Source organism: Diadema antillarum, unplaced genomic scaffold (assembly GCF_040938485.1).
Source record: "Diadema antillarum isolate AM-2024a unplaced genomic scaffold, OU_Dant_1.0 seq00000995_RagTag, whole genome shotgun sequence".
Classification (NCBI taxonomy): Eukaryota; Metazoa; Echinodermata; class Echinoidea; order Diadematoida; family Diadematidae; genus Diadema; species Diadema antillarum.
In genome coordinates, this window is record NW_027271833.1 from 15,016 (window position 1) to 27,375 (window position 12,360).

General features: G+C 36.9%; 1 protein-coding gene across 1 annotated transcript in view; it reads left to right on the forward strand.

Moving 5' to 3' along the window:
- Nucleotides 1-352: 352 nt before the first annotated feature.
- The window catches only part of LOC139742304 (uncharacterized), a 30,869-nt gene continuing 18,861 nt past the window's right edge, over nt 353-12,360 (forward strand). Inside the window, exons 1-7 of the mRNA XM_071652883.1 lie at nt 353-662; nt 6,361-6,702; nt 7,410-7,581; nt 8,197-8,288; nt 9,710-9,883; nt 10,848-10,960; nt 11,471-11,575. Coding sequence (XP_071508984.1) covers nt 6,477-6,702; nt 7,410-7,581; nt 8,197-8,288; nt 9,710-9,883; nt 10,848-10,960; nt 11,471-11,575 — 882 coding nt within the window. The 5' untranslated portion in view covers nt 353-662; nt 6,361-6,476. The remainder of the gene's footprint in view (nt 663-6,360; nt 6,703-7,409; nt 7,582-8,196; nt 8,289-9,709; nt 9,884-10,847; nt 10,961-11,470; nt 11,576-12,360) is intronic.

Below are 12,360 nucleotides of genomic sequence, written 5' to 3' on the forward strand. Positions count from 1 at the left end.
GGGATCAACGAGCTTACACAATAGTCACCGTATGGAACGCTCGTATGTATGTGTGCGTGTGTGTGTGTGTGTGTGTTTGAGAGAGAGAGAGAGAGAGGGGGGGGGGAAGAGGGGGAGAGGGTCCTACGGAGGGGATGGGGGAAGGGAGAGAAGTGACGAAAGACTGCTATTGCGAAATACTGGATGCGGGGAATCCCACGGCTATAGTACACGCGCCACCAAGGTCGCACAATGCCTCCGCTGCGTCGTTCACGGAGAATCGGGGATTCCCCGTTTGCTGTTGTGTAGTTGGACGGGTCAGTGAAATACGTGAACAAAATATGGTGAAGTGAGCATCGTAACGGTTTTTCAGGCTGCGAAGAGTTTCACGATTCTCGGTTGACTCCCGGACATACAGTACTAGAAAACGCGTAATACGGTCGTGTGATCATTGGTACAGCTAAATGTTTCCTGGAGCTGTGTGGAGTATCTGGACTTCCAATTCTCTTCTGCCATAGCATAATTATAAACAAATCTCAGTGGTATACCTTCGCTGTCGTTGGCCGCACTACAGAGATTTTTATCCTCCTATGCCGGAATTGCAGGTATGTTTGCTGTGTCCGTGCTATGATATATGATCACAGTTTAGTTCAGGCCAGCCCGTGAGAGATCAACTGGACGAGGTAAGTAAGCTAAACTGCACGACTACGTACTATGTGTGCACTAGCCCAGTTGAGTTGAACATATCTACACCTGGTCAGGCTTGCAACCAGCTGCAAACTATAGCAGAGCACAATATAAATTATTTAGTTAACGTATTGACTGATTGACACCCCTCGTAACGTTACTAGCGGTATCATTTTGATTAAAGTATTGATATATGTGTCACAACTATTCTAACAAACACGTACTACATTGTAGTCTGCAATATAGAGCTGTAACGTTACATAGCTCTAAGGTTGTATAGTGCAGTGTGGTAGGGCCTTTTAGCTGTAGAATGTGACCCAGTTCATACGTGTATAATATGCGTTTCAGGGGCCACGTCTGGTGTTGTGTAGCATCTGTAACGCTATACAATGCTATACAGAATGACAAAAGAACCGTAAAACAATGTGAATAATCATATTTTGTTCACGAATCATGAGTTTATAATTCTGCTAACTGAAAATCATATACAGTGGACTCCCGATATAACGAAGTCCTCGGGATCGGCAGCTTTCTTTCGCTATATCGAGATTTCGTTACAACAGAACCAATAAACAATAAAAAAGCACAGAGTGCATAACCTTGCGGCCCTAATGTTTACTTCGTTGTAACCGGAATTTCGTTATAACCGTGTTCGTTATGACGTGAGTACACTGCCATCCTGTACAGATTCCACCAGGTTTCTGTATCGAGAAATTAAGATTCAACAAAGTGATACGGGGGTTTTGAGATGGATATAGAAAGGAACACGAGGACTAAAAGAAGCCAGTGAGGGGGGGGGGGGGGGGGGGGGGGGGGGAGTCAGCAGTGATTTAATTTTTGTTATCATTATTTCATCATCTCAGAATTTGTGAAGTGATTATGTGCAATATCGGTGGATTTAGAAAGAACTTTATATGATATGACGATATAATCACTGATATTGTTTTTGTATGCGTTAATTTGTTGTGTTGGTTTGGGTTTCAGTTTATCGCGGGCTGACATGAGGGGGGGGGGCTGAGATTGGGAACGTAGCAACAGGGAAGTTTTCTGGAGTTTTTAATAGAATGCCAATGGAGTCGGTTTTTATGCCATGTTTATATACGATTGTTCTTTTCAGTTCAACTTTGCATACATGTTCGGTTATTTATCTATCTATCAAGTACTATTCCGTGTTGTTCTCTCTCTATGTATATACACGTGTATTGTATTTGTTATGCTTCGTCATTTACAAGTAAGATCCCGCAATGAATTTCCTGTAATTTTTTTTAATTGGACGATTTTTTAATTGGACGCTGCTTACAATAGACGGCTTTAGACTCATAACAAATAATAGAACATGGAAGAAAGGAGGAGGAGTCGGATTTTATGTGTCACAGAAATTAGATTGTGTTTTTTTGGAAAAATATAGCGTGATGTCAGAAGTTTTTGAGAGTGTATTTATTGAGGTCAAAACCTTGAATAAAGGTAATATTATAATTGGGGAGATTTATCGACCACCCAGCTCAAACCCTGCTGAATTTTTAGAGTTATTTTGCGACCTTATTTCAAGCAGTTATTTTGATAGTAAGACATGTTTTGTCATGGGTGACTTTAACCTCAATCTTCTTAATTACAACGATAATCTTATGTGCGCAGATTTTCTGAACCTTATGTTGTCGAAATCATTTATTCCCCTTACAAGAAAACCGACTCGAATAACTGATGATGTATCTACTCTTATTGATAACATTTTTGTAAATGATTTATTTTCTGACATCACATCTGGCATAATAGTTTCTGACGTCACTGATCATTTTCCAATCTATGCCCTTGTGTCAAATTTTATGACTACTAATGTTTCTCATACCCACAATCCGGGCATTCGTGTAATGTCTGAATCTAACCTTAATAAACTTAGGGAGAAATTAAGTTCAGAAGATTGGTCCACTGTATACTCTCAAAGCGATACTGATTTAGCATTTGAAAATTTTACGAATATTTTGACCACTAACTATGAATCTAGTGTTCCTCTTCAAAGGCCTCACCATTCAAATTACAAAAAAGTACCTCGACAACCATGGGTAACAAAATCTCTACTCAGGTCCATTAACCGCAAGAATAGTCTTTTTCATAAATATCGCAAAGATCCATGCCCTCGAAATAAATCAAGATATACTCGATATCGGAATATATTGACATCTTTAATACGTGTTGCTAAGCGGAATTATTTTTCGCGACAGTTTGTTAAATATAAACATGATGTGAAGAGTACGTGGAAGGTGATTAACGAGACACTCAAATACAAAACCAATACTGATCTTCCCAAATATATTTTGGCGGACGGCCGGCAGATTAACGATCCGGTTAGCATGGCGGAAGCTTTTAATAATTATTTCGCAAGTCTTGGTCCACATCTTGCCAGTAAAATCCCGAAATCCTCAACTGAATATCATAGATACTTAGGTAATAGGAATCCTCAATCAATATTTTTCGAACCTATTGTTAAAGAAGAAATTGTTGATATCGTCAAGAATCTAAACGATAAAAAAAGTTCAGGATATGATGGAATTACAAATTTTCTTTTAAAAAATGTTCTGAATCAAATCATTTCTCCTTTAACATACATTTTTAATCAATCTCTACTTAATGGTAAAGTCCCCAATAAAATGAAAGTTGCAAAAGTTGTCCCTATCTTTAAGAAGGGACAGAAAGATTTGGTGAATAATTACCGACCAATATCTCTATTGACTTCGATCTCTAAAATCCTTGAAAGGTTAGTTTACACGCGATTATTGAAATTTCTCACAAATCATAATATTTTATCAGATTCTCAGTTTGGTTTCAGAAAACATTATAATACAACCCATGCTTTACTCACTTTTATAGACAAGGTAGCTCATGCTATAGATAATTTTGAGCATACAATTGGAGTTTTTCTTGATTTCTCTAAAGCTTTTGATACGATAGATCACGAAATTTTATTTTCTAAACTGTATCATTATGGAATTCGCGGGCCACCTCTCGAATGGTTTAAGAGTTACTTAACTGATAGAAAGCAATTTGTTAACATTAACGGCTATGATTCGCAGTTAAAACTTATCTCATGTGGAGTCCCACAGGGCTCCCTCTTGGGCCCACTTTTATTTATTTTATACATAAATGACCTTCAAAAATCATCGCCAATTTTATCATTTATTTGTTTTGCTGATGACACAAGTTTGTTTTGTTCTCATCGAGACCCTAATACATTAATTGATATGATGAATATTGAGCTTAGGTCTGTGCAATCCTGGATTTATGCCAACAAATTATCCCTGAATATAGAAAAAACTTATTATATGGTATTCAGTAATTCTTTGAATGTTGTCCCACATGAGATCAAAATAAATGATATATGTTTAACGCAGGTCAATAACGCGAAGTTTTTAGGGCTTTGGATTGACCGAGAATTATCCTGGAAAACTCATATTAATTTTGTAAGTAAAATTTTGTCCAGAAATATTGGAATTTTAAACAAGCTTAAACATTTGTTCCCTGTTTATATTTTGCAGAGTATATATTCTTCTTTAATATCTCCACACTTTAATTATGGAATTTTGGCGTGGGGAAACGCAATCAATTTACTATTAGATTCCCTTCTTCGCATTCAAAAGCGAGCAATAAGAATTATAAACCACGCCGGATATTTTGCTCATACCAACTGTTTTTTTCATCAAAACAGAATTCTGAAAATTCCAGACCTATTTTATTATAATCTTGGAATTTTCATGTATAAACTAACAACTAATGAATTACCATCCGTTTTTATTCACATGTTCAAAAGAAATCGCTCTATTCATTGCTACCCCACTCGTCAGAGTGACGCCTATCACCTTCCCCGTACTCGCACTATTTTTGCAAAGAAAACAATTATGTTTACTGGACCCAGATACTGGAATGACCTCCCTCAAGATATTACTTCTTCCTTATCCTTATTCACCTTCAAACGCAAACTAAAACGGCTATTACTTAGTGGATACACACTACCCGGCTCTTAGCAACATTCTCTTTTTTAATACCCCCAGTCTTTTGTCTTTGTCTGCAGCTCCAAGTTACTTCACGATACCGTTATAGCACTTTGTGTGTGTGTGTGTGTAAACACGGCGAAATATGTACAGTCTCGTTTAAGCGATACTAAAGTATTCATGTGGTTCGTTAGTTCGTTTTTAATACTGATTTTGCACTGGTACAATTTAAGTTGGTCGAGATAAACATGTCCGTTCTCCGTATAATTTCACGCCTATAAATTCGGGAACCTACAGTTTTTACAAGCGTCATTGCTTTTATGTAGGCCCCATCATATTTCTGACATTTATTTGTGATATCCTCAGATGAAAATGACCATTTATATTTGTGTGTAATGTTAGTTTGTCTTTTTTTCTTCAAACATAAGATATGGTTGTATATGTTTTGTACTTTTGTTTTATTGTCAATCATTTTGTGATCCCATCACTGAGAAATGGAAATGGAAATATGAAATAAACTTGAAACTTGAAAACTTGAAACTTGATTAAATGAATTGAATTGAATTGAATTGAATTGAATTGAATTGAATTGAATTGAATTGAATTGAATTGAATATGAATTGCTTCCTTTTCTTTGTGACTGAAGCCAAATCTCAAGTTTATGGCGTTCAAAGATCTGTGTATCTGCTGAGTGTTTTTGTTTTAATAGATTGGAGTAAAGCAAGATTTCATTAGAAGGTTTAAAGTTTGGAACATTAGAATGCCAATAAAGTTGTATAGGAAATGGATGTTTTAGTGCAGAGTAAATCGCTTTCGATGACTCATCCCGTGTCAGATTAAAACTGTTGAGAGTAAGTGAAAATGGTAATTATGCTGATATATAATGCGAAAAAAAAAACCGATAAGGAAAGATAGCATCAATAACAGTAATGACTACTGAATTATGTTGAGAACGATATACCTAATTACAGTGATGGTAAGGAGAAGAATGGACTTGTTTTAATCTTGTATGATATTATTATATTCATTGCAGTTTACTTTAGTTTCAGTTTATTTTCATATCCAAACAATTCATGTTTACATGTTATGCAGTGTAACACAATTGACCACATTGCAATATACGTACATGTACTAGTAAGTAACATACAGAACAGAATATCAGAACAGCATTAAGCATCCATATACTCAATGTAGTGATTGCTACTAAAGCAAGAAGTTGATGAAAAATCAGAAAAGAGCATTATTTTGAATATTTTCTCGTTATGTTATAGTTTACAACTAAACAACCACCATTCTCTCTCCTTCTCCCACCACCATCCCGCTTAACACCTTCCGTTTTTCTGATGCCGCTCTCCCTGTCATTATATGATGATAATGATAATAATAATAATAATTGCATTTATATGGCGCTTCATAACACTGACGTTTCTAAGCAAATTGGTGCTATTCATACAAAAAGACTAGAAAAACACAATAACATTAACAAAACCAGCATATTAACAGTAACAAAAGAAGAAGAAAATAGACAATAATTGATAACAGACTGTGTGCGCCTCCAGAAAAAAAAATATAAATGATAATAATGATAATATAAGGACATTCATTCTGAAATCAACACATGGTGTTCTTCTTTCGCGTACCTGCAGTTTTCAGTGGGTCCCATTCACTGCTATTCACAATCTCTCTCGTTTGTATGCATTGATTTTCACAGCCCAGGTTATCCTTTTCGTATCGGGGAAGAAGCGATCTCTTGCGTGCGAGAAATACGAACGCGCAAAGTAGAGCAGGGTGACTTGCTGTCTATTATACCAAGTCTGTAAGGAAGTTATGTTTGGTCGTCCGCTCGTCAAGACCAATGTGCGCGTCGTCCGCGGTCCTGATTGGCCGGCTGGGCATGACGATGACGGTGGCGAGGGAGGCATTGGTACGGTGACCGACGTCGACGAAGGCTTGGACACTGTGTATGTTGCCTGGGACTGCGGAAGGAGCGGGAAGTATGTCTGCGAACCTGGCGAAAGACATAGCCTTCGAGTATACAACAATGCGGGGGCAAGTGAGTGCATTTCCTCTCCTGGATGAGAAACAATTTCGGTTTATAAAAAAAACCAACGAAACTATTTCAAACAAAACAACTGCTGTGTGTAAATGATATGATCACCTTCATTTTTCTTCTTCTTCGTCATCTTATTTTCCCCCCTCTGTTTTCCTGTTTTGTGGGTGAACATCGTAAGTAAGTTAGTGCAAGTGTAATTACACTGATTAAATTGTGACTCAAAAGTCGTTCTCTGAAAAATTTAACATAGAATGAAATACAGTGATGCCTTACATGAAACTTATCTGTATCATGGAATGCCTGTTGATCTGTCAGTCCCACTTTGATATGACATATCGCCACGAAGCTATATAGGGTACAGCCATAAGTAGGCTTCCTAGTTCTTCAAAAATATGTCAAAAATCAAAACGTCGATATCACTGATCATTTTCTTTCGCCATTGCCAATCTTTAAAAGAATGGTAGAAGAGAAGCAAATTGAAAAGAAATGCCTGAAACACATGCAGAATAAAGAAAAAACAAAAAATAATCAAATGGCAGGGCCTATAGATAAAGATGATGTCATAAAAATAGCAGGTGTGTTTCGAGGAAAATAACAATCTTTGGGCTAAGGCGATTTTTTTTTCTCAAATTATTCTGTATCAGTGTGATTAAATCAAAACAAACAAAACAGAACAAACGAATCAAGAACTTGTCCTGCTTCGCCAGATACTTACCATGAATATGTCACGTGCGATGGCTGTTTGGCGGAGCCTATCCGTGGCATCAGATGGCGGTGTCTGGATTGCGAAGACTACGACCTTTGCACTTCGTGTTACATGGACGGGCAACATGAAAGCAACCACGGGTTTGTTCGCGTGACGAATCAAGCCTCTTGTGGGTAAGTCATTAAGTCCCACGTTAGTTAATGACGATAATGATAATAGCAACAACGACAACAACAATGATCAGAGCAGCAATGATAAAATAAACAATAATGATAATGACGTGTAAGTTTTCTTTAAGTTGTCTGCCCTCTGTACAAATTAAATGAAGTTGTAAGACCTACATTTTTTAACAAACATGTCGGGAAAAGAGAACCAGCGGGAATCGAACCTGTCATCGACTGCTTTCCGGGCAGCGACACTATCACCAAACTATCCCTGGTTGCCAACAGTGACATAATGAACTCGGAACAAATACCCAGTTTGAGCTCCGAAATTGCGACATTAAATTGTCTTGTTAAGTAGTCCAAGGGTACAAGGCATATCAAAATACAATGAAAGCAAGAGATGTGAAGATAAGAGGTAGGACATTTCTTCAATTTGTCTTCCCTCTGCAAAAATGAAATGTGTAAGATTGCAACTGCTGATCTACTTAAGCACAAACATGCAAAAATCAGTTTTCCAAATAAGAATTTAATGATTATGAAAAAAGAGTTTCTCATATCAAGGGGGGGGGGAAGTTCACTGTAAAATCACTCTTAAATCACCTCGCTAATTTTCATTGTTTGTAGAATTCCTGTACCTGTCAGGAAAGGTGCACGTACGGTTGGAGCTAGGGGATTCCTGCCAGGTACACTGGTCACCATTTGCAGGGATAATGAAGGTAGGTGTAATGGCCAATATTGAATTTAGTAACTGGAGACTCTGAAAGTGTAGCTAGTTTGTTCTTTTTGTACTCTTGTACATTTTTTCCCCTTGAATATTGACTGATTCTCCCATTTCAGCGTAATAATCTATACATTTTTGGCATAGGTTTAACTCAATACCTTGTTTCCACCTTTTGTATTGGCCTATGTTAAAGAAAAACATTATTCACTGAATGGTAACTGCCATGGACCGAAGACAATGCTCCCTTTTCATTTACACATATCAGTCTTGATGGTGATGGGCCACTATTTACTCCGTGGTGGATTAAGTTTCCATCCATTCACTGCGTTACTCATCTGTTGTACTGCATTACTATGATTTGCAACCCCTTTCCCATTCACTGCAGAGAATAATGTAATGAGTGATGATAATGATGATAATAATAGTATTAATGAAAATGATAATACTCATATGATAATAGCAGAAATGAAAATAGAAATAGCAGTCAATTTGAATGAAGGTGGAGATTATTTAGTTTATTGGTGCTGTAGAGTTTGAAAGCGTTATTTTGCTGTGCGTCACTGTCCCAATCCACATCTTTCTAGTGCTTACATGTACTTCCTTGTTGTTATTTTTTTATTATTCATTTATTAACCGCGGCTAAAATTCTTCATCAGTTGTAAGCCGGTTCCCATCTCTTCGACCTCTTAGAGAAGAATATAAAACATGAGCTAGTCTATTTTTCATGGTTTCAGCGAGTATGGAATCCAGCACGAAAGGAATTTCAAAAGGCATTACCGAAAACGGGTACTTCACGAGAATATTTGGCGGAATACCGCAATTTTATTTCCAACCCTAGAGTTGGTCTTTCTTCTTTACGTTCATATCAAAAGTTTGATTTCATTACTTGTCTTGCCAGTCAGTGATCTCAAAGGGTAAGAAAAAGAAGAACATGTTAGTTTTACAGTGTTAAAAAAAAGAACTGAGAAGTCATGCAGATATAGAGCTTTTCAGTTTTCACATTGCTTCGAAAAGTAGGTATCAGAAAATTGAATGTCGAAATTAGAAACACTGAAACGGAAGAAAAACAAAACAAAACAGCAGTTTCTAATTGCGGGATGCGCTGTTGTGCAATCGATTATCACAAGACTAATATCGATTGTAATGCACTAGTCTTATAGTCAGCCATCTTTCTTGATATCGAAAGTAAGTTGTGATTTTCTCGCCGCAAATCTTGCTGTTTATAGGTCGAGTGGTTCATCATTGATTGTGTCCTAATAAAAAATGAAATAATTTGCCTTGATAATATGGCAACCTATTCCATCAGGTTATTTAACCACCCTGCAGTTATCTCCGAGGCTTGAGCATTATTTCTATAGTCTCTCTCTCTCTCTCTCTCTCTCTCTCTCTCTCTCTCTCTTTGTCCTTCCCCACCAGAAATGACCGGAGAGATCACCCATGTTTCAAGCTCCGGTGATGCAACTGTAAAACTAGATGGATCTTCTACTGTGGAGGAATTTAATGTGTACGAAAAGCGCGACGCCGACAGTAAAATAAGCCTCAAAGAGCACAAGGAGCACCCTGTCTTCATACAGCACCTCCCATTACTCGGTGAGATGATGGAAAGGTTAAAATGACAGCAAAACGGCAATTTATGCTTTTGTTTTAAAGGAAACTTCTTATTTATGTGTGTGTGTGTTTTTAATGATTTATTAGATATGGTGTCCATAATTTGCTGCAGAATACAACATGAATTGTTCTTTCTGTTAATAGAGAAAAGCAAAATTTACAAGAAAATTGTTCCGCTCTGCAATAGGCCTAGTGTGAACCAAAACGGGTATAGGACACTTTACTTAATAGTGTGAATTCTAAACACAAAATATGTAATTATTTGACTAACAATTTGAGCAAGACTGACTTCTTTTTGTTGTCGTCTATTCGGTTGTGATGTCGATGTTCTTTTTTTAATGTATGTACTCTTATGGTGCAGTCCAAAACTCACACTGGTGGTGCATTACTGCGGAGATCTACTGTATATGGCACCTTGTATCGTCACATATTTCAAATTAATCTTAAGAGAATGCTCTATGGTTGTACATGTGTGTCTTCGGTCTATTCCTTTGAACTTCTTAGATTTGATTTCATTTAGCACGATTTATATCATTTTTTTTTTTTTGGTTTAACGGTCATGTTTTGAGTCTTGCTGTGAGCTTTCACCTGTTTTTCTCGAAATACAAGTAGTTGCAAGCATCATACAAGTGACGTTAATCTAAAATGTTCATGCACTATGTAAAATTCAAGAAATAAAAAAAAATATGTTCGAATAAGATAGAATTAGGTTGCCGATCTTGTTAAACAACCGGCATTTTCATTTTCTTTAATTTCATTGTTATTAATTTCCAAAATTGTAAAAAACATTTACATACACAAATCAACGTCGTGATCCTCACTTCAGAGTAGACGTGCATCGTTATTATTGTCCTCTGCGTCGCATTCACACTCAATTATATGCCCTGTTGAAACTGGTTCTTTCTTCCATGTACAAATTCCGGTTTAAATCCCATTTTGCCTGCAGGAGATGACCCAGACATCCATCCAGGTGACAGGGTGGTCGTCTGCTTACCCGCAGAGGAATTCAAACGACTTCAGAGACTGCACTCATCAAAATGGAACACAAACATGATGGAGGTAACGCGTCCTAGGAAGACGTTTGAAAATTAGCATGAAAGCAATATCGGATATAGAGGACCCACATACTACAAGCTCTGTCTGTTTAGTGGGTCCCTCCATTTTTCGCACTTTAAGCAACGGTATACATGTCCCTCACTTCGATCACTTCTGTTTCTTTTTTACTATACAATACTATATGATTACTATAAGCCCTCAATTGTTGTACAGTCTTTTCATTTCACTATGTTCTATTTACCTTATTCCTTGTTATCAAATGAAGTGAAACGTATATTCTGTCGAAAAATGAAATAAAATTTGAATTGAAAAAAAAAGAATTGAATAGAAACTATGTAAACTTTCTTAAATTGGAACATGGAATTTTATACTTACGCGTATTCTTTCCATATTCAGCAGCAAGTGCAGTTCGGAAGGAGTTAGCTGCATAAGTTATACACAACACAAGTTTTGAGCCATATTCATGTTTGCACTGTTTCTGTTTCGTTATTTTTTTATATATTGATTTCGCAGACGTTGGGACACATCGGAATTGTTTTCGAAGTCAGAAGGTACACCTGTACTGTCGCTTTCGGAAACGGTTCCAGGTATTTTTTAAACCCGGAAGTCTGCACGAAGGTAAGTTATCGAAAGGTATACCACAGAGGCAAAGGTAGAACAGAATTGTGTATTTAGTCTTGTTTTGCTTCATTGCTCTATTGCATTTTGTGCAGTCGAATATGTCTCACTGATGAATAAATGTTGTCTAAATTTTGCATAGGTTTCTTTTGTTTTTAATAGTACTCTATCTTTCAATCAAAAAGCCAAAAAAAAAATACTCGCAGAGTACATTGTGAATGACCATAATTATGTGGTATCTGTCTCCTCTCGTTCCACGTAAGCGCCTTTACTGTGTATAAAGTCGTTTGCAGTAGAGGGGGAGGGCTGAGGGAGCTTTTGCATTACATTTAGATTTGGTATTTTACGATGTGGTGCACTCTTCCGATGAAATTGATATGGAGATAATTTTTGAAGTATTGGATAAGTTTTTATATACACGTATATAAGCAATGTCTGCTTTCAGTTTGCCATTTATTTTTCAGCAGTAACACCTTTATCAATCAACCTTGACTCAACGAATTGTAACGAAACAAAATGATACACATACATGTCAAGTCAACGAATAACTACACATTGCATTACATGTATGTTATGAAGAGCTTGTTTTTTTTTTCTGTTTTTGTGTAATTGCCTATCTTAATCCGTTGAGGAAAAGCTCATTTTGCTATAAAACGCACTTCCCACAGCCACCTGCTCGAGTATACTCGGGACTAGTCTGCAGTGGGTTAATAACAGTATTATTATAATCAGGAGTATATTTTTATCTTCAGGGGCCCGTTGCATAAAAGTTACTATTATTGTTA